This window comes from Rhincodon typus, chromosome 34, assembly GCF_021869965.1.
Source record: "Rhincodon typus isolate 14 chromosome 34, sRhiTyp1.1, whole genome shotgun sequence".
Classification (NCBI taxonomy): domain Eukaryota; kingdom Metazoa; phylum Chordata; class Chondrichthyes; order Orectolobiformes; family Rhincodontidae; genus Rhincodon; species Rhincodon typus.
The window spans coordinates 20,400,045-20,423,836 of record NC_063365.1 but is presented as its reverse complement, the minus strand read 5'-3'; the positions used below and the strand labels follow the sequence as shown (position 1 = coordinate 20,423,836).

The 23,792-nt window shown below is 40.1% G+C and overlaps 1 protein-coding gene across 16 annotated transcripts in view; it reads right to left on the bottom strand.

Annotated features, from left to right (window-relative positions):
• micu1 (mitochondrial calcium uptake 1) overlaps positions 1–23,792 on the bottom strand; it is an 84,542-nt gene that overhangs the window by 51,119 nt on the left and 9,631 nt on the right. For 10 of the 16 annotated variants that reach the window (XM_048616148.1, XM_048616137.1, XM_048616147.1 and 7 more), the window contains 2 exons: positions 13,811–13,972; positions 5,330–5,486 (listed from right to left, as the gene is read on the bottom strand). In XM_048616148.1, coding sequence (XP_048472105.1) covers positions 5,330–5,486; positions 13,811–13,971 — 318 coding nt within the window. In that variant the 5' untranslated portion in view covers position 13,972. Of the gene's footprint in view, positions 1–5,329; positions 5,487–13,810; positions 13,973–20,622; positions 20,735–23,792 lie in introns of all 16 variants that reach the window. The other 6 variants (XM_048616141.1, XM_048616138.1, XM_048616144.1 and 3 more) reach the window with 2 other exon arrangements.

Here is a 23,792-nt window from a genome sequence, read left to right as displayed (position 1 = left end):
CTGGCTACGCAGCTATGCCCACATCCCATTAAAAAAAAAGTGGCAGTCATCCATCTTAAAACAATATAACAAAGACCTAAGACAAAATGATCAGTTTTCTTCACACAGTATGTTAATGGAGCACAAGGAAGTATTGCTACGGGAGTGGCAGAGACCATTTGTCTCTTAAGGGAAAACTGGATAAATAATCAATGCAGGTGAATCAAAGGTATTGGAGAAAGCAGGTCTGTGGGATTAGTTTTGAATGCCACTACAAAGAAATGCCATGGACAGGATGGAGCACATGGCTGAATTCTACAGACTATTCACTATCTCTGCTTTAAAGTGGATGCCAGTCAGTTTGTTTATATACAGGCAACAAACATCTGCAATCATGTAAGTTGTTACGGGAAACAGAAGGAAAATTGGGAGAAACAATTTTTGCTAATTTGGGGAGTCTAAGATTAGGAAGCATTATCTGAAAAATAGGAGCGAAACCTTTCAAGAATGAAATTACCAAACCCTTCTGTACATATAAGGGGTAGAAATTTGGAACTTTTCCACAATTTACAATTGATATTAGATCAATTAATAATTTTTAAAACAAATTTTGAGGGTCACGGAGTTAGGGTTGGAGAATGGGACAAACTTGGCTGCTCTTTCAAGAACTGGTACAGACACGATGGGTCGAATGGCCTACCTCTGTATTGTAAAATTCTATGATTCTATGATCCTATATTGATTCTTTACTGTAAAAAAACATGTATGGGGGCAAGGAGAAAAAGATAACCATGTGATTTCTGTCATAACAGTCATATTATAACTCTGAAGGAACCTAACGTTAGAAATAGTTGCATCACGCTGTGTGAACACTTATTTGGTTTTAACTGAGATAGTGTGTTCAATTCTGGGCATTGCATTTCAGGAAGCATCTCAAGGTCATGGAGAGAGTAACAAGAGATTTTCTGGAATGGCGTGTCTTATGTGGAGAAACTGGAGAAGTTGGGGCTGTTATCCTTTCAGAAGGTAAAAAGCAGATCTTATAAAATCATGAATCATTTCAAGACAGTAAGTAAGCAGAAACTGTTTTCAGTCACCAGGGGACACAGCTTAATAGAATTCATAAAGGAACCAGAGGCAATGAGAGAAAACTCCTTTGAAAAAATGAGTTGTTGTGATGTGTACACTTGACAGAGATTGCTATATTTGCAGCATTTTAAATTGCATAATAGTGATACCACGATGCAATCTCAGATAAATTAATTAGTGCTGTCACTGTTGATGGCATTTACTATAATTCACTTCCAAAGCAGAGCAACTCGTGTTTGAATGGGAAGTTTACTTTCAGTTCCAACATAAGCAGAATCATAGATATGGCTTTCTCGCAGAGTCGCAACATTGTCATTCAAGTCATCAGCAAACATAGGTCCTCTTCCTGGTCAACTGTGCTTTCAGGTGCACTAATATTTGATGAGAAGATTGTCTCTGAGAAGACAATGAGACAGTTGTCCCCGACTTTGAACTGAAGGCACATTATAAGGAAAAAGACTGGATAGTAAACATGATAACAGTACTCCTCTGATTTAAAAGGTAGGGGAAAATTAACTAACCAGTATTTATTCTACTGATCACAATCCAACAACCTATACTGCAAAGTATGAGTTTCAACTGTGGGAGACAATTGTATCAGGTTCAGCTTTGATAATCAATACTCATATTGACTGTCATATTGAAGATCCCACTGTGCATCAATGGTCCTAAGGATCTTGCGGGCCATTTACTGTATACTTTCCTCTTGCATCTGATCCCCCAAATGCATCAACTGATACTTGTCTGGATTAAACTCCATCTGCCATTCCTCTGCCCAATTTAACAACTGATCTACATCCTGCTGTACTGCTTGACAACCTTCCTCATTATCCACAACACCACCCATTTTTGTATTGTCTGCAAACTCACTAATCAGACCACCTACATTTTCATCTAAATCTTTTGTATATTACAAACAACAATGGTCCAGCACTGATCCTTCTGGATTATCACTGGTCACAAACCTCCAGGCAGAAAAACACCCCTATGCAACTACCCTCTGTTTTCTACGAACAAGCCAATTTTGTATCCAACTTACCGACTCAAAGTGGATCCGAAATGACTTAATCATCTGGACCAGCCTACCATGAGGGACCTTGTCGAATACTTTAGTGAAGTCCAGACAAACAACATCGATTGTCCTACTCTCATTAATAATCTTCGTCACTTTGTGAAAAAACTCAATCAAATTTGTAGGACAAGACTTCACCTGCACACAGCCACGCTAAATATCTCCAATAAATCCACTGGCAATGGATTCATTTTATAATTTTTACAATATTATCATTGAGGACTGTGTTCACATCTTCTGGGGCCACGCACAGATTACCTCTAGAAACATAAATGGGCCCTACTCTTTCTACAGTTATTCTCTTGCACCTCATATACATAAGACACCCTCATGGGTTTCCCTTTATTCCTACCCACAATGCTCTCCCATAACTCTCTTGGCTTTCCCAATTTCCTTTTGAAGTTCCCCCTACTCTTTTTATAGGGACTCTGCTGTATTGACCCCACATATCTGCCATAAGTTTCTCTTTATTTCTTAATCCTAACCTTTACATCTCTTGACATCCAGGTTCTCAGTCTTGGTTCCACATTTTTTCTTTGCAGGAACATAACTGCCCCGTTCTCTCATCAGTTCTTTCTTGAATGTCTCCCATTATTCTGACGCAGTTTTACAGCTGTATCTGTAAAAAGCTACTCCCAGTCCACTTGGGCCAAATTGTACCTTACTATGTAAAATTAACCTTTCCCAGGTTCAGAACTTTTATTCCTGGCCTCTCCTTCGGTTTTTCCATAACTTTCCTAAATGTAACTCTGTTATGGTCACCATCTCCAAAATGCACCTCTCATGATATACCTTCCATCTGCCTAGGCTCATTTCCAAATATTAGGTCCAGAACTGCCTTCTCCCTTGTTGGGCTTTCTACATGCTGGTTAAAAAAGTTCTCCTTATGGTATTTAAACCCAGATCCCTCGAACTTTAACCTGAGGTTCTGGACAATTAGGCTAGTGACATGACCACTGTTTGTCACCATGCAATATTCCCACTGAACTGTGCAGTTCTGGAAGTCGCTGCCGCACGAGCCCCTGGAGGCCCATGCAGCCAGAACCAAAATTATAGGGAACACTGATCCCACCTCCTCCCAGTCTGGTTTAAAATTTACCACAACAGTAAACCAAGATGCCAGTCCACTTTCTGTTCAAATGTAATCTATGCAACTTATACAGGTCCCACCTTCTTTAGAAACGGTACCAGTACCTGTAGAATCTAAAAACGCCCTCCTCCACCATCTCTACAGCCAATCATTCATCTGCTCTATTCTTCTACTCTTATACTCCCTCAGGCATGGCACTGGGAGTAATCTGGAGATGATTAACTTTGAAGACCTGTTTTCTAATTTCCTACCTAATTCCATAAAATCTGCTTGCAAGACCTCATTTCTCTTTCTTCCTAGGTCATTGGTCTCAACATGAACCGTGAACTTCAGCTGTTCACCCTTCCCCTTCAGAATGCCCTGAAATCCTGGAGTCCAAGTCTAAGCCCACATAAGTTCCTATCTACTCCCTTATTAATTAATTCTGTAAAACTGCCCTTCTACAATTCTCTCCTAGAACAATGCCCCACCCAGCCCAAAGGAGCTGGACCAGTTACAGTGTCACAGTGATGGAGAAGGCCCTTGGTGGTGGCAGCAACACTGAGACATGCCGGACGCGGCTCCATGCCAGCCTGGGGTCTCCAGGGGAGAAAACAGCAGGTCCTGGGCTGATTCCCCTGGCCCAGACTGAGGCTCTGGGACCGCGCTTGGGCCCAGGCACCTGAAGGAGAGGTGGCAGTCTTGGCACAGCGTGGTAGTCTCCCAGTCTGACAGTCTTGTTCAGACGTGGCAGTCTTGTCCCAGCATGGTTATCTCTTCCCCATGTAAAAGTCCTCTTCGTCTTCAGTTTTCAGGTGTTCCAGAGGCCTGGCAGGCTGTCTCATCCCAGAATGTTGGTCTTCTTTGGCGGAGGCTTCCAGCCCAGTGTTCCAGCTGCCTGGCACAGCAGTCTTATCCCGGAACGGCAGTCTCGGCCCTGCTGCTTCTTCAGGATATTCCATCGCTCCTTAATCAGCTTTCCCCGAGCCCAGGAGCCATTAAATGAACTGTGATGAACTCTCTCTTAATTTTACATTTTTTTTGTTATTATGTATGACTTCTATCATTGACGTAGGCACCACGCTGAGGCAACTTATCAAACTTTTCACTGTATCTTTCATGTAAAAGTACACGTGACAATAAATTTCTATTCTATGGGCCTGGTTCTAGCTGGTCTCCACAGAGAAACTATCACACCGACTGTTTTCCCGAGGCTGAAGTACAGTCTAGGAGCAAGATGCCCTTGGGGAATTCCCTCAATACATGGCTGGTTCCCTTCTTCTGTCTAGAGGTCAATCTTTCCCTCTCGGCTCACACTCCTTATGCTGTGGGGTGACCACGTTTTGAAACATAACATCCATCAATCTCTCAGTCTCATGAATGCACTGTTGTGCTCCTGGTACCACCCAAGCTCCAAAACCTAGAGCTTAAGCTCCTTTGGTTGTGCAGGAAGTGCCTCCAAATGATCATCCAAACTGTCAGGAGCCATTTAGGGCTACCCACATAGCGTAGAATGTGGGTAATCACAGACCTGAACTCTCAGACAAATCTTAACTAAATAGAATATGTTCCTTTACTTATATTTTACCCTTAAAATTACTTAAATTTAGACAAGGGGAGGCAATAGCCTAGTGTTATTATTGCTGGACTGTTAATTCAGAGACCCATGTAATGTTCTGGGGACCTGGTTTCAAATCCCGCCATGGCAGATGGTGGAATCCTTAACTCTGAATCCATTGCCAATTGTCAGGAAAAACCCATCTGGTTCATTAATATCCTTTAGGGAAGGAAACTGCCATCCTTACCTGGTCTGGCCTACATGTGAGTCCAGACCCACAGCAATGTGGTTGACTCATAACTGCCCTCTGGGCAATTAGGGATGAGCAATTAATGCTGGCCTGTCCAGCGACGCCCTCATCCCGTGAATGAATTTTAAAAAAAATTCTTGTTTATGCTAAACAGACATCAAAACGCCTTTACTCTATGAAGTGAAAAAATTTAATTTTAAAACGAGTATTTATGTATCTGTATCACAAACCAAGACTTGTAGGGGATGGAATTTGCGTTAATGTTAATTCAGACATTCCAAAGTTACTAGGTTGCTCCAAGCAGATACATACCTTCCGATCTCTAAAGCCCCTCCGCTTCTTTTTCTTTTCAGCCTGTCCCTCCTCTTCTTGTGACTTGACAGCTTTCTCATCACCTTCTTCCTCCTTAACTCCTAAACAGTCATCTCTGGGTGTACGTTTCACTGAGTTAGCACTTTCTGCATGTGCTCTAACAAGGAAATGCAAAAATTAAAAGGTTTAAGCATTTTTGTACTGTCCACAAATATAATTGCAACATCTGTTCAATAGACATTGGGGAATTACGTCAAACAAAATTTTCTTCACCTTTAAACTTCCCTGCAGGCACTTTCAGAGCTGGACCATTACAACAATTCCATCACCAATTTTGGAAATGTGCCCATACGATTATTGTCCTCATATAAAATAATTTTAAGTATCGATCAGCATATTCCTGGAACCCAACAACCCTCCAACCGTAAAGGACAAGAACCTTTGAATACTTCATTGTTTTAACAGGTGTTCATTTTTTCTTGAAAACTATGGATGAGAGTTGTTTTTAAGATTGGCATAGAGACTGGTTTTGGCAAAGTTGTTCAAATTCAAAGTCCTTCTCAGTTCCCAGCCTTACTTCCACTGCAACCCTTACTTGGTTTTACACACCCTTCCATAACCTTCAACCCTTGACATCTGTGAACAACCTCCTCTCCTTTCCTCCGCTAGCACTAACATAGCCAACTTCAGGAACAAGAACAAATTTGCTGGAAAAGCTCAGCAGGTCTGGCAGCATCCGTGAAGGAAAAAACAAGAGTTAATGTTTCAATTAACTTCTGTTCTGAGGAAGGTTCACTGGACCCAAAACGTTAACTCGTCTTTTCCTTCACAGATGCTGCCAGACCTGCTGAGCTTTTCCAGCAACTTTGCTCTTGTTCCTGATTTACAGTATTTGCAGTTCTTTTGGTTTTTATTAAAGACAACTTCAGGTCCATTTTCTGGAATTCCCTCACTAACCTATTCATTTTTCCTTTTGTCTCGAGTAACCTTTTTATAGCACTTATTTCCAACCCAGGGTATTGGTCATCCATCTCAACTTTCCCCCGGGATATGACATCTATTGCATTTTACATTTTCTCTCTGTAATAAGTATTGAAGTTTTTTTTTAAACTGTAAAACCCTTTAACAGTTGCTGATCTGAACTACCATTCTTCATTAGATCAGAAACTTTGTTTTGTTGGTGCATGGATTTGTGCAAGTATGTTTCATTGAAAAACCACATAGTGGGGTAGCACGAACTAGATGATGTGGGCTTTTGCATTTCATACTGTGCCATCGTGACTAGCTTTCCCTTCAAGCCATGTTTCCTGCCAAGAAGAATGGAATTGGTGAATATGCCTTCACGGCTCATGTCCCTTGACAACCACCCATGCAGATTTCATTCGGATCTAAGTGTTGAATTCATCTGTCCCTGATGGAGAGTTGATTAAATAATTATACTCTCCTGCTTGATTTTTTCCTTCAGTCATGGGATGTGGGTGCTGCTGGCTAGGCCAGCATTTATTACCGATCTCTCATTCCCCAGACACCAGTTAAGTGTCTGGAATCAAGTGTAGTTCAGACCAGGTAAGGAGGGCAGTTTCCTTCCTAATGGACATTAGTGAACCAGATGGCTTTTCTAGACAATTGAGAAAGGTTTCATGACCATCATTAAACTCTTAATTCCAGATATTTATTTTGAATTCAAATTCCACCATCCATCATGGCAGGATTCAAACTTCAAACCTGGGTCCCCAGAACATTACCAGGGTTTCTGGATTAAAAGGCGACAAGGTGGCTCAGTGGTTAGCACTGCTGCCTCACAATTCCAGCCTCAGGTGACTGTCTGTGTGAAGTTTGCATGATCACCCCGCATCTGCATGGGTTTCCTCCAGGCGCTCCTGTTTGCTCCCACAGTCAAAAGATATGCAGGTTAGGTGGATTGGCTATGCTAAATTGCCCACAGTGTCCAGGGAAATGCAGGTTTACAGGACAGGGACGGGCAGGATGTTCTTTGGAGGATCTGTGTGGACTCGATGGGGCTGAATGGTCTGTTTCCGCACTGCAGGGATTCTACGTTTAAATGAATAGTCTTGGGATAATACCAAAACGCCATCACCTCCCCTTATTTCCACCTCATCTTCAAATAGGACAGCAAACAAAATGCTGAGACCCCCACAATACAACAAAGCATTCACAGACATGCAATATCATATAGAAAACTAAAGATACTGGGCTCTGCAACAAAGGGGTTCATAGAAAATTCAATACATCATTCAGTTTTGTTGAGATAAATAAGTAAAGGAAATTTCCTTTGACAAGTTAGTAAGTAAATAGAAAGCATAGGTTTATCATAAGAAAAAAGGGATAGATTAAGAGAATTTTGTTTTAAACAGAAGGCTGTTAGGACATGTGTGACAAATAAAAGTATAGAGCAGCCAATAATAGCTTTAAGAAAGTGAGTGCATATGTGCTCAGTGGGGGGATGGGACAGAGAGACAGAGCAGTCTACATGGCCCTATCAGTGAGCCACGACAGGCACAATGGGGGACATTCCTCCCTTTGTGCTTGAAAATTCTATATCAAATAATCAGAGGAACCAAAGTGAAGGCAGGCAAAGACAACAGTGGCCACAGCATTCCGCCTTTGTTTTCGACTTGCAACAGTTCAACAATTGATGAAGTCACCCAGAATGAAACGTTCATTGCTACTTGGAGAGTGTGGCAAGTAGTGCCTCCATTGTGGAGTGTGCGTTGCTTTAAACTGTGCATGGTCACTAGAAATCTAGTTGCCTACTTCACAGGTGCTTCAGCAGTTGTACTGTAAATGCCACCTCAAATCCAGTGTGCTCTATTGAGGAGCAAACATTAAATAAGAGATCGAATAACGAGAGTTAGCAGATAGCATAAGAAAGATGACAAAGAAAGCGGTTTAGAAACTCACTACTTCTCACCCCTCAGTGGCTCATACAGGGTAATAAAATTACTGTATTCACAAACATTAAAAATAAAACTCTTTCATAAGTCAAGCGACAAATTTCTGTTTAACAGTTATGACTCATAAAACAGAGTACACGAAGTTTCTTCCCAACAACCCTACAAATTATTAGTTAATTCAAAAAGTGTATAGAATGAGCTGCCAGAGGAAGTGTTGAAGGCTGGTAGAATTACAACATTTTAAAAGGAATCTGGATGGGTACATGAATAAAAAGGATTGAGAGGGATATGGGCCAAGTGCTGGCAAATGGGACTAGATTAATTTAGAATATCTGGTCGACCTTGACGAGTTGGACCGAAGCGTCCGTTTCTGTGCTGTACATCTGTATGACTCTAAGGACATCAGTCAAAGGATTAACAGGACATCTATTTCACTCTAAATAAAATAGTTTAATCTTAATGTTATTTCTCATTTATTTCATAATTGTTCTTTACAATTCTGTCTTTTGTTATGAAATTTGAGCATCTAAGGAATACACTGTCTCTGAACAGAAGTCCCTAGCAACTTAAACATAAAATAAACAAGACTGGCAACTTTACAACTGAAATGCAATAACACTGAGAAATACGTGGGCATTATTTATTAAAGCAAATCCTAACGTCGAAAATGTACAGGCCCTGAAGGAGACCATTGTGACCCATCTCAAGATGGCAGAGTATCTAGAGCCACGAAACCTACATAATGAACATAAGGTGGACGAAGAGGGATTGGCTGAAATGAAGAATGTGATAACATTGTAAACTGATCAGATTCACTGCATTTGGCAGCCAAGATGATACTGGGGTACTTCTTGACATCAGGTTTTACAGATGTGATTTGGTGTTGGAATATGTAATCAGCATTAAGAGGCCATGTCACCCTAAAGATTACTTTGGGTAGCTAATAGAAGGAGAAACAAAATGTTGTGAGGTGTGGGATTAGGCCTACTGCTAATTTGGAGGATAGTATCAACCATTTTTCATTAGTGTTGATGCATCATTGTGAGAACTGCATGTCACGAGTCAAAGGCATCAGCATGGCATTAGAGAGGTACAAACACAGCCACATACTGTAACTTCAAACAGGACCCATTTGCAAAAGCTGTTTATGGAAACAACACACATTTAGACTTGCTTCATACCCTGCAAATTGCATCAAGGTAGAAATTGCTTCTGTCAGATGTTTCTTTAGTTACATTCAATGCTTTGTTGTCACACAAAACAAAACAGTTACACATCTGAAACAAGAAATCCATGCTGTGCAAAGCAGGTGAAATAATTTAGATCTTATTTTTATATTACATAGTGTCAGCATGATTTCTATCCTTCCTTATGCACTACACAGGGCAAAATTCTCTCTCCCCCGAGGTGGACCAGCACCATTATATTGTACCATTTCTGTTCAGGGGTTTGTTTTCACCAAGACTCCTCACAACTCAATCTCAACCATAGTCGATACCATTCCTCACTTTTGAGCTGTGTCATTCTTTTCTCCACAAAAATATGAAAATTAAAAGACAGCAGTCAGAATAAGCTCAGTCATGAGAATTTTATAGGAGTCGCAATTCCCAACAATTCATATTGATATTTATCCTTCAAATGAGTATTTGGCCTTAATCCCACACCTCATAACATTTTGTTTCCCCTTCTATCCTCTACCCAAAGTAATCTATAGGGTGACATATTATCTTAACTAATGCTAAACAAGTATTCCACAGGCTCATAACACTGTCCTAAATCTTATATTTATGTTACATTTAACTTTCAATCTTCTTTTTGAAGATCACATGAACACTGGGAAATGTCCATTCCTATCCAATCTGTCTAACCTTTGCATTATTTCAGACACTGCTGCCATAAAAAGCTGCATTAATCATGGAAATAGAGAAATGTGGAATTCACTACCACAAGCCATTGTTGAAACCCTAATCAATAAACTGAATAAAAATCATTTGACAATTTTAATCAAATAGTGAATTTATAATCATGAGCTTTAGATCCCCCCCCCCCCCAACGAAAAAAAGTTAGGTTTACTGCCATTGAAACAAAATTCTGGAAAACACTCCACAGGTCAGGCAACATCTGTGGAAAAAGAAATACAGCTCATTTCACATCAGTACTCTTTCTGATTTTATTTCCTGTTTCCAGGTATCTAAAGAATTTTGCTTCTTTCAGATTGAATGGACCAAGTTACATAAAGCTTTCAATAGATCACAGTCAGAACCAAGTTATTTATAATGAAAGGCTGCTTTTATTTAGTCAATGATTATAGCCTCACTGAAATTTAGATATTTTAGGTGCAGCGCCACACAATCTCCTTCCCAGCTAGCAAAGAAACCAGAATTTCAAAGGAGCTCTTACAGATTTAAAATAACAACTCTTTACAAAAAGATTTAAATACCTTTTGTGTTGCTATACATAGGAGGAGGTGTAAATATTTATATTACAAGGCAGATTCAAACAAGGATTGTCTAATGCACTCTCTCTTTAATAACTTATTAAATTGAACATGGAATAATTGCTTTTAGAATTTACGTAGGATAAATGGCAGAAAGCACAGAAATTGAGGTACTCTTAAAAATGCTGGATCAAATCAAGTGGGAATTTAAGCAACAGCAGTGAATTACGAAGTATGAAGTGAACAGCAAAGACACTTTTTATTTCATACCAGTTCTGTGAAAATACTTTTAATGATTGTCACTGTTTTTCTGGGGTAACTTTAGCAGTTATGCTGTGCACAGCAATGAGACAATTGATTAGTTCATCTTTCTCTGATGTAGGTTTAAGGAGGTTTCATTTTTCTTTGTTAATACTCCGTCAAGAAGAAAAAGAATTCTGGACGTGCTGTCTAATTCTGGGTTTCTTCCAACAGTCGGCAGATGTAGCTTCTCTTTTTGACTGGTCAAATGCCCAAAATACTACATTAATTTAAAAATGTACATATACATTTCTGCCAGCAACAAAATCCTTTCTGCTACTTGGGGTAGGAATGCAGCAAGTTAGGAAGAACAGTTAAGCCTAAAGTGAATGTCTCCTAATAATCTTCTACTTTGACTTTCAGCACAACTGTCTAAGTCTCTCTTGATTCAGACCACAAAAACACCAATACTACTTTCACCATGTGTCATCAATTGAGAAAGTGGCTGCTGTTACGATCTCAGCTTACGTTAATGTTGGAAATGTCAATGAGACCTAGCTTAAATAAGTTTTATTTTTGCACTTTGATTACCGAGATGGTCAGTCACACATTACCAATGATTCTTTAACAAAAAAAAATGCAAGTTTATTACACAAGAGATTAAAAAAACTCTTCAATTTGCTGGTTCATTTCTCAGTCCACCATCTGACCAAAGTCAACCTCCCCGGTTTAAAATTTATACAAATTTGGCATTTTACTTACAATCAACATTAATTGGTGCATTTGCCATGGCAACAGCATGAGTCCACTTGCCAACAAATCAGTGACCACGAACTTGTCAGATTGTCAACAAAACCCAACTAGGCCTTAACATAAGGAATCTTAACTGATCCGGTCTAAATGTGATCAGAGATAGTAGGAACTGCAGATGCTGGAGAATCCGAGACAACAAGGTGCAGGGCTGGATGAACACAGCAGGCCAAGCAGCATCATAGGAGCAGAGAGGCTGACGTTTCGGGCCTAGACCCTTCATCAGAAAAGGGGGAGGGGAAGGGGGTTGTGAAATAAATAGGGAGAGAGTGGGAGGCGGATAGAAGAGGGATAGAGGAAAGGATAGGTGGAGAGGAAACAAACAGCTCGAAGAGGCGGGGATGGAGCCAGGAAAGGTGAGTGTAGGTAGGGAGTTAGGAAGGGGATAGGTCAGTCCAGGGAGGACGGACAGGTCAAGGGGGCGGGATGAGGTTGGTCGGTAGGAGATGGAGGTGCGGCTTGAGGTGGGAGGAGGGGATAGGTGGGAGGAAGAACAGGTTAGGGAGGCAGGGACGAGCTGGACTGGTTTTGGGATGCAGTAGGGGGAGGGGAGATTTTGAAACTTATGAAATCCACATTGATACCATTGGGCTGCAGGGTTCCCAAGCGGAATATGAACTCCCTACCTACACTGACCTATCCCCTTCCTAACTCCCTACCTACACTCACCTTTACTGGCTCCATCCCCGCCTCTTCGACCTGTTTGTTTCCTCTCCACCTATCCTCTCCTCTATCCCTCTTCTATCCGCCTCCCACTCTCTCCCTATTTATTTCAAAACCCCCTTCCCCTCCCCCTTTTCTGATGAAGGGTCTAGGCCCGAAACGTCAGCCTCTCTGCTCCTATGATGCTGCTTGGCCTGCTGTGTTCATCCAGCCCTGCACCTTGTTGTCTCGGATTCTCCAGCATCTGCAGTTCCTACTATCTCTGAGGCTATTCATGGACTTTGCTCCCTTCTTCCCCAGCACATTTATAAACATGAACAACTACGAAGTAAAACATATGAAGCTCTACATGTCATGAGTAAAAATTCAAGAACAACAATGGTTTAAAAGTAAGAATGGAATCTATAAAGAAATGAGATTGGAATTTTGTCATAACTTTTGTTCCAACTAGTTTTGTTATGCATCAGTGAATTAACATTTTGTGAACTTTCAGCAGTACAAAATCTACTTTTCTGACAATGAAGAAGTCAGAAAAGAATCATTCCCCTCTGAGTCATTAAAGGGCGAATGGAGGGGTGGGACTGGGGGATACCAGGCAGAGAATATTTTAAGCAAAGTCCCAGTTCAATTAATTGTACAGTGCTAACTAGAGCGATGTGCTCCTGGGCCTCGACTGATACTAAATAAAAACCAAAAGAACTGTGGATGCTGTAAATCAGGAGCAAAAACAAAATTGCTGGAGAGGCTCAGCAGGTCTGGCAGCATCTGTGAAGGAAAAAACAGAGTTAACATTTTGGGTCTGATGACCCTTCCTCAGAACTGATGGCGGCTGGGAAAACGTCAGTTTATATGCAGAAAATAGGACAGGTGGGTGGGGTAGGGAGTAAACAATAGGATAGGGTCCAAAGAGAAAGAAAGACAGTTGGACAGACAAAAGAGTTGCTAATGATCAGGCTGGGAGGGTGAATAGTTGTTAATGGAGACTGTTAGTGACTAACAATGGGGGTGTGTAATGGCAGGCTGTGTGGTAACAAGGCCTGGTGTGTGGGGTAGAGGGCTGGGACATGAGAGAGTTTAGGCCGGAGGGCTGTAGGGTCCCCACGCAGAAAATGAGTATTTTTTCCTCCAGCTTGCATTGGGCTTCACTGGAACACTGCAGCAAGCCAGAGACAGAGATGTTGGCCATGGAGCAGGGTGGTGCGTTAAGGTGGCTAAAGTGATACTACCTGGTCTTGCAAATTGAAGATTGGTGCAAATTACATTGCACTTTCTGTTGATCGTTCTAATGGCCATTTGGATTTGTCTTCATTTTAAATTTTCCACAGAGACTGGGAATTAATTTATGAAAGGTTACATTCCTCCTGCTCCAAGTCAGGACAGCATGATCATTAGAATAATAATATAGATGTCCTTTACCTTTTCCATAACAAACTTGCTGTCACCGAAACAGTTGTGACTCCAGCAAATGTTACCATCATCATTTTGCGCTGACACTTGTTTGGAGCTACGGCCCTATAGTATTGTCTGGAGAAGTTGCCAAGAACTGCCATGGCAGGCAGTACTCTGAAGTGAAACATCCTGTAAGTGAAACCAAAAGCATGGATTTAATGCCCAACATTGTACAGTTGTCTTTCCCAATGCTGCTTAGGTACATGTTTTCTCTTGGCAGTTCGACTGCATTGCTTGCATTCTTGCCTCTGAATCAGGTTAGACGGTTGAACCCCTTTGCAGAATGCGAGCAGAGAATATGGACTGCAGTTTCAGTGTGGTTGTAACAGAGTGAAGCATTATTGGAGCTAACGTCGTTCAAATGAGACATTACTCAGAGACTATACGTATCTATTCATATGGATGCAACAGAGCCCAGCACACTAGTTAAGGAGGAGTGAGATGTTTACCCATTGTCCTACTAAATTCCCACACGAATGAATACCATCAGAAATTGAATAACTGAACATGTATTGTAGTTACTGTGTACAGAACACTGTTACATGCAGATGAACTTCTGTGTCTGCCTTCATAACAACAGTGTAGTGGATGAACTTCGAAAGAAACTCACTGATTGCACAAAAATTCAAGGACTTAATTGAGAGAAACAGATTTTCATTTTCTCAGCAGCCATAAAACAAGCGGGTTCAAAAATATTCAATGTAACCTGTAATGTGAAAAGTAGCAGAGAGAAGGGGAAAATAAGCACATTTCACAATTAGTTTCCAGCTAGTGTAATCCTCAGATTTTCTTACGGATTTGGCTAAAGTGCTGCTTATGCCTACCTCTTTTTTTTTTTAGAAAAAAGGACAATTCCCTATGCACAACCAATACCTATTTCACATTTCACTGCTCAATTGTAAACTCTGCAAATGGATGAAGAAAATCAAACTTTTGCACTTATGTGCGAGAGATTCATTAATTAAAACAATACTTCATTCCAAAATGGCTTGTCAAGTGTCTTTAGAGGAAGTCTGCATACTCAAGCAAAATAACGTCCTTGTTTTTTCAAACTTACTGTCAGGTAATCTCACTGGAGCACTGGAAACAGATGAAAATGCTCTCTTTGCTGAAGCAAGTCAAGGCATTTGACAGTCAGAGTAAATTCAAAACCCCGAAGATACAGATAGATTGTAATGATCAATTTACCTACTAACACAGTAGCTGTTCATGTTTCTCCACTTTCACCAGTAAAATTAACTTGCCAAATATGTTTAGATAAATGACTAAGGAACACCATAATTTTTCCACAATCCTAAGTCTTCAGGCAAATTCAAGCTTTCCAACAACTGCATGGAAACTATGTGTTCGGTTGTGGAGGCATTACAATGGCTTTGCTCCACTGCAAAAGTGGCTTTAAGAGGTGGTTTCAGACAGGATTAGTACACAATTACTTCTTCCCCAGACTTTGAATGAATGCCCACTCCCCCGCTATTCATAATTCTGCAATGAGGTGTACTACTGCAGACAATAGCATTTCTGACTTCCAACTTACCTTTCCCACCACTACAAAGTTCAGTTGGTAGAATGCTCACTTTTGAGACAAGAAGGCTGTCAGTTCAAACCTATTATGAGTTTGAAACTAAAATCTAAGCTGATATTGAGGAACTATTCACTGTCGCAGACGTGCTTTTTCCAAATTGAATTTTAATCCAAGTTCCTATCCATCCTTTCAGCTAAGTATAAAAATTACAAATCACTTCCCTGACAGATGCACCTGACATGCAGCTCATCACCAGAGACCATTGATCAAGAAACCATCCAACATCTCAAGAGCAGTTAGGGACGTCCAATCAATGCTGGCCAAGCCAACAGTGCCCACATTGCCCGAATGAACAAAAAGAGAGTCTGGATCTCTTCCCATCACCTTATACTTTCTCCTACTTCAAAAACCATCTTTCATCATATCCCTTCTTTAATTGGTGGTGAGAAAGCTGCAATGTCATGGGACTAGCAATCCAGAACCTCAGGCTAATGTTCTGGAGACTCAGGTTTGAATTATACCATGGCAGATGGTGCCATCTGAATCCAATAAAAATAACTGGAAGGAAAACCTAGACTAATGATGCCCATATTACCACCGTCAAATGTTGTTAAAACCCATCTGGTTCACTCATGTTCTCAGGGGAGAGAATCTGCCATCTTTACCTGGACTAGCCACCGTGTAACTGCAGAACAACAACGTGGTTGACTCTTAACCACGGGAATTAGAGATCAGCAACAAATGGTGGCCCAACCAGTGATGCCCCCATCCTATGAATAACTATAAAAAGAATTTTGCTGAGATGCTTTAAGGGGCTTCTTCAGTGGCATTTTCCAAAATCTGCAATCACTACCCTCTAGAAAGGACAGATGAATGGGAGCAGCACCAGCTGCAAGTTTCCATTCCAAGCCACACATCTTGCCTTGGAACTGTATCACCATCCCTTCAATCACTGATCGATTAAAAGCCTGGAACTCCCTCACTAAAAACATTGTGGGTTTATGGACTGTACATGTATTGGAATGGTTGAAGAGGACTGCTTACCACACTTTCTCAGGGACAATTAGGGTCTGGGAAATAAATATTGGCCATATCAGTGATACTCATGTCAAGAATGAATAAAAATATCTTCTGGCCAAACACCTTAAAAAGCAAAATACTGCTCATGTTGGTAATCTGAATAAAAATCAGAAAGCACTGGAAATACTCAGACGTAGCAGCATCTATAGAAACAGATAGAGTTAATGTTCCAAATCAAATATGAATATTCATGTAGAATGAAAACAAAGTAAATTTAAAAAATGTATTAAGTGGCACCTGATCATGCTAATAAAATTGAGGTCACAAACACAGCAGGTTCTAAATTGTTAACTGCATTTTACCTTTTATGAAGATTAACTAACCTCTCTCTACCGGCTGATTATGGTTGGATTTACAAAGATTAGCTAAGGATTATTTGTAGGTGCAGTTGGAGGATAAGCTTCAATTTTTCTGAAGTAGAGTCATAGGGTCATAGAGATGTACAGCTCAGAAACAGACCCATCGGTAAAACTTGTCTTTGCCGACCAGATATCTAAAATTGATCTGGTCCCATTTGTCAGCATTAGGCCCACATCCCTCTAAACCTTTCCTATTCATGTACCTATCCAGATGCCTTTTAAATGTTGTAATTGTACCACCACTTCCTCTGGCAACTCATTCCATACAGGCCCAGCCTTCAGCCTGTAAAAGATACCCCTTAGATCCCTTTTAAATCTTTCCGTTCTCACTTTAAACCTATGCCCTCTAGGTTTGGACACCACCCCCCCAAGGAAAAAAAACCGTGACTATTCATGCTATCCATGCCTCTCATGGTTTTATAAACCTCTATGAGGTCACCCCTCAGCCTCTGCTGCTCCAGGGAAAATAGCCCCGACCTATTCAGCCTCTCCCTATAGCTCAAAATCACCAACCCCGGCAACATCCTTGTAAATCTTTTTTGAAACCTTTCAAGTTTAACAACATCTTTCCTATAGCAGGGAGACCAGAATTGAATGCAGTATTTCAAAAGTGGCCTAACCAATGTCCTGTACAGCCGCAACATGACCTCCCAAATAGAAGCATTCACAATCTATGCTAACTTTCTTTTAAAAGGAATGGACAATGGTTAAGTGTGCATCAAGGCAAGGGTGGATGATCATTCTAAAATTAATGTAAATTCAGAAATTCTCTCTGCATTCTCCAATTCTTGAGGTCTAGTTTGTAAGTAACTGGAGAAAAGGTCACCACATTGTTGGCATTGCGGAGTGAGCAGATTGGTATAGTGTAGTGTTTTGGCTGTAATCTGCAACAGACTGGAGTGCCCAATCTCATTCAAGCTGCATTTGAAAACTGCTATCATAGCTCGTAGATCTCTATGGAGGAAGAAAGATAAACATTACAAACAGACTGAAAGAAACCTCAACCTCACAATGACCCTATTGGCAGGTATGTTTGAGTGTAGTAACAATAGAAGATGTTGCATACAGAAAAATTTTAATTCGGGAAGTACTCAATTATGTTTTGTGTAGTTGTTGACCTGTCACATCTGCTCATTTGGCTGTAGCTGTCTGGAGTTTTTCATTCAGTGCTTTACACAAGTTTTCACAACACTTTCAAACACTCGAAAAGGTTATCCTATCATCAAAGATGTCTGGTCATTGTGCACTGTAAATCCAATGTCAGTAATTTGTTGAAATTAAGATTTCTGAGTGTTGATATAAAAAACACTAATCAACTTATTTTTTCCTTGCTGTTAAACTATTCCAAACCAACTGCAAGTTCCCTCATTTACATATAAGCAAACAAAATCAAAGCACAAGTATACCATTCAGTCCCTTAGGCCTGCTCTTCCATTCAACAAGATGATGGCCAATCTGTTTGTGTTTCAACCCAGCAATCCACTATTCCCCTGCCTAACAATAATCTAACCACAGCTGTTTTAAAAATATTTAATGACCCCCACCTCCACCTTTCGTGGCATAAGAGTTACAAAACAGCCTTCAGAGAGAAAAAAAATGCTCTTTATCTCTGTCCTGAAAGGGTGAACAATGCTATTAATTCTGGGCTGAGCCACAGGAGGAAACACCTTTTCCATGACCAACTTGCCAAAACCATTCAGGGTCCTATACATTTCAATTAAGTCACCCTTTATTCTTCTAAACTCCAGTGTCAACAAGCCCAGCCCATCCAACCCATCCTCATAAGGCACGTTCATTCCAGGTATCAACCTAGTAAATCTCCTCTGAACAACCTTCAATGCATTTGCATTCTTCCTTAAGTAAGGAGACCAAAATTACACACAGTACTCAATATGTGGTCTCACCAATAATGCATAGGCATAATATCCTCACTTTTATATTGAATTCATCTCATAATAAAGGATACTTCCCTATTAGCCTTCTCTATTACATGCTGTACCTGCAGACTAACTTCTGTAACTTGTGGAACAAGACATCCAAATCTCTTTCCACCTAGTAAAAGTGTAGTTGTTCTCCATTTAAATGAAACTCTCCTTTCTCACTCTTCCTGCTAGACTAAATAATTTCATATTTTCCCCACTATAAAACACCATCTGTCAGATTTTACCCTTCACTCTACATCCATTTGCAACTCCCTTATGACTTCTTTACAACATACTTCCCTAGCCATCTTGGTGCCACCTGCAAATTTACCTACCATGAGTTTGCTCCCATCTGTCATTGATGTAAGTTGTGAAAAGTTGAGGCCTTAGCACAGAACCTTGTGGAACTCTATTTCTCACATCCTGCCAAAGACTCATTTATGCAAACTCTCTTCTGCCAGTCAGTCAATCTTCTATCCATGTTAATATACTAAGACCTACACCATGAGCTTTTATGTTCAGCAATAATCTTTGCTGTGGGATTTTATCAAATGCCTTAAAAAAAGCCAAGTATTGTGCATCTAAGGGCTCCCCCTTTATCCAAGGTGTGGATGCTAATCCTTCAAAGAACGCCAATAACTTGTTTAACATGATTTCCTTTTGACAAAACCATATTCTTCCTGAATACTTTCAGTTTTACTAAGTGCACAGTTCTAGTCTTGTTAATGATCAATTCTAACAACCTCCCCATGACAGATGTCAAGCTAACTGGCCATTAGTTTCCTGCCTCCCTCCCTTCTTGAGCAGAGAGGATATTTTGCCGTTTTCTAGTCCAATGGAACCTTTTGAAGTCCAGGGAGTTTTGAAAAATGTACCTTCTACCTCACCTCTTAAGACTCTAGGATAAAGTTCATCGAAACCAGAGACTTATTAGCCTGCAGCTCCATCAGTTTACTTAGTAAAAACCCCTCATAATTGTAATTTCACTAAATTCATCTCTCCCATCCACCTCCTGATTTATATCCTTCATAGTGTAGACAGAGGCAAAGTGTCTGTTCATTTCATTCATCTTTTCCTCATTATCTACTATTAACTCCCCATTTTCATTCTCTCAAGGACTAATACTTATTTTACTTACTCTTTTCCTTCTTAGCGCCTTTAATAACTGCTTTTCCATTCCTCAACTCTAACTTCTTCCTCCTGATTAATGTTTTAGTCATTCTCTGCCATTCTTTACGTTCCACACAATCATCTGACCCGCCACTCATTTTTGCGCATTTTGTAAGCTTTTTTCCTTAGGTTTGATGCCTTCCCCAAGTTCTTTCGTTAATTGTGGGTAATGAGTTCTTGCTTTACAATTTTATTTGTAGTATGAATATAGTTTTTCTGAATATTCTGAAATAGCCATTTAAAGTTTGCCATTGTGTCTCTATTGACTTAATTTCCTAACCAATCATGCCAGTTTTCTTCTACTGGTTCAGCTTTCATGCCCATATAATTGCACTTCCTTGGCTTTATAAAACTAGTCTTAGCCTTAGTCTTCAAACATTCAAACAATGTAAACTTCAATCATATTGTGGTTGCTGCAATCAAGGGGTGCCTCAATTTTGAGGTCATTATTAATTATTTCACATTACACAGCACCAATTTCAAAGTAAACAGTTCCAAAGTGTGCTGTGCTAAGAAACTTTCTCCGAAGTATTCAATGAATGCCTCATCCAGGCTACTACTGCTAATCTGTTTGTTCTAATTTGTGTAGAATAAAGTCACTTATTGAGGCCTTTTATGTCAAGCATCCAATATTACTTCTTCTGTACCTTGTCCCACTTTATGGACACTGTCAGGTGGCCTGGAGACCATGCCCACTGATGGCTTTGTTCCGCTACTATTCCTTACCTCCATCCAAAGCAACTTTATATTCTGATCAAAACCAAAAGGAACTGCAGATGCTGTCAACCAGGAACAAAAGCAGAAGTTGCTGTAAAAAGCTCAGCAGGTCTGGCAGCATCTGTGAAGAAAAATATCAGAGTTAACGTTTCGGGTCGGGTTCTGAGGAAGGGTCACCACAGCTGAAACATTAACTCTGATTTTTTTTCTTCATAGATGCTGCCAGACCTGCTGAGCTTTTCCAGCAACTTCTGTTTTTGTTCTATAGTCTGATTTTCTGAACCAAGGTCATCTCAAACTCTTGCATATATGCCATCCTTGATTAACAGTAATACCCCTTCAACTTCACCTAGTTTCCTGCTTTCTTGAATGCCACATAGCCCTCTATAATCAGAACTAAATCCTTGTCAACCTGAAACCATTTCTCCCTAATGTCTATCAGATCATATTTGTTGTTTCAATCCGTGCTATCAATTTGTTATGAACACTATAGGTATTCAGATGCACAATCTTTACTTTTGACATCTTGTAATCTTGGTAACATCTCGTCTTGATTTTTTCCCCCCTGGTTTGCCCCTTCCTGCCATTCTCAGACCCTCATTTCCCATAAAATACTATTTTCCTCTCGTGTCCACATTTTGCTCCACGTTTGATCTATTGCTTCCACTATTTAGTTTAAATCTCTCTCTACTTCCCTAATTTTGTGGTTCTCACGAACACTAGGCAAAACACAGTACAGGTGCAAACATGTCAAGTGTCCCAACAATACTGTCCCCACTTTCCCAAGTACTGGTACCTGCGGCCCTTGAACTAGAACCTACTTCTTCCATATGAGTCTTTAAGTCACATATTCATTTCTCTAATTTTATGTACCCTATGCTAATTTACATGCACCTCAGGTCAGAGATTATAACCTTTGAAGTCCTGATTTTTACTTTAGTGCCAGGTTCTCATACTCTCCATGCAGAACCTCTTTCTTAGTTGTAAATATGTTGCTGGAACCTACATGGACTTAGTCTTCATCCCATTCACATAACAGTATATTTCCTGACACAGCTAGGAACATCAATGAAGTGATGTTAAACACTGGAAGTTAATAACTAATTAAACAGTGTTTTACCCCCAAGTCTATGTCATTCGAATCCATCAGAAAATACCTTGAGAAACACAAATGTAGATATTTTTATATCAACCTGTTCAGACCTGTGAAGACACAAGACACTCTCTGGCTCAGTCGGAGGGACACTAATACCACACCACAAGAACCACTCCTGTTTGAAACATCTACTCATCCTTGCTCTCTCTTAACTGTCCCGCAACCAATTTGATATCCATCTTTTTTTAAGTCCACGGGTTTTTAATTTTGCTAATTAGCAAATATATTCATACAAAGTTAAAAAAAATTAAAAATCTGAAATAATTTGTGAACAAAAGCACTGGTACTCAAGTGGAGAAGGATAACATAGACATGGCAAAAGCATTTTTGATTGCTAACACCACACTGACTGAACATCACCTCAGTGCTGGTACATTGCAAAACTATTTCGTAAAACTAAACAATTCTTAATTTAGCAATCAAAGAAGGGGAGTCTGGGATACACTTGCAGTATTTCTTTAAATTCCATATCATCAACAATGTCCCAATGCCACTCCCCCACCCACCATGACTAACTGATGTGATGTGTTTCTCTCAGGAACAAAGTAGGACTAGGTGGCAAGCACATGGAAACAGTAGAGCACGTTTCTCCAAAGATCACATCACATTTAACAAGAATAATTTGATAGCACTATCCTATGATTACACAACATTTTAAAAACAGTAAAATACCCAGAAACAATTTATATTTCTACGCATACACTATACCTATTCATTAATAAGTTACACAAATTCTACACCTCTTAGGATATTTTAATTGATAATAAAGTAGCATGCTAAAAGTTTCCTTGCGGTGCACAGTTCTTCTAATCAGTTTTTATTAAGAGCCTTCTCTATCATCATCTCAGTGTATTAATTTCAGTATCTATCATGGAGCACTAGTAATAAGACTCATTGCAACACTGTATGAGTTCAACATACAGAAGCAAAAAAGGTTAGTGGTGGATGTTCAACTCACAGCAGGCTCCCAGGACAGACCTTTTGTGCAAAAATATCAGCATGAAATAAAACAGTCCAACAGGATTGAACACCGCAAATCTTTCATTACAATCGACAAAGTGCATACAGTTTTCAACAATTTCAGTTAAGATAAAGAGGCCCAGAATCATGATCAATGAGGTCGGACAGACAGAAAAATATGTGGTAAATCAGTAAGTAGCAGTAATTTACCACAAAATGTATGTTTTAAAATTGTCGGAAGAATGTGGGAGATTGGAATTTGTAGTTTTCATTCCCTCAGAAAGAATTAATTCAGAGTAGTTGACTATGTCAAATTTATACCGATTTAGGTAAACACGAGTACCAATTGAGCTTAGAAGCAATGTGATGAAAATTTACAGGATCACTGGCAACTGTAATATTAACAAAATAGTGAGAAATACATTAACGTGTGCAATATAGTGACAAGTGGCGACAGATTGAGAAAAAGGGAAATGCAATGAAACCTAGGTGTCCTTGAATACTAGTTCGTGTAAGTAAGCATGCAGGTGCAGCAGGCAGTAAAGAAAGGAAATGATACATTTGTCTTCATAGCAAGCGAATTCAAACATAGGAGCAGGATATCTTGCTGTAATTGTACAGGGCCTTGGTGAAACTACACTTGGAATATGTGTACAGCTTTGGTCTCCTTATGTGCTGAAGGAAGTCTTTGCTATGAAGGGAATGCAACAAAGGTGTACCAGGTTGATTCCAGGATTGGCAGGACTGCACCCTCTCTTCATGTGACATCGATAAAGACTATCTTCACTGGAGTTTAGAATGATGAAGGGGTATCTCGTAGAAACCTATAAAATTCTAAGAGCACTAGACAGGATAAACAGAAGAAGAATGTTCCTGATGACCGGGCAGTCCAGAACTACAGGTCACAGTTTAAGGATATGGGATGAGCCTGTCAAATTGTCTGCCACAGAAAGCGGCTGAGGCAAAAATGTGGTCAAGAAGATTAAAAACAGAATGTTTGCATCAGGATAAACAGTGCATTTGTTACCAGTCACTGGGAGGTCAGAATCGTGAATGGGTCAAG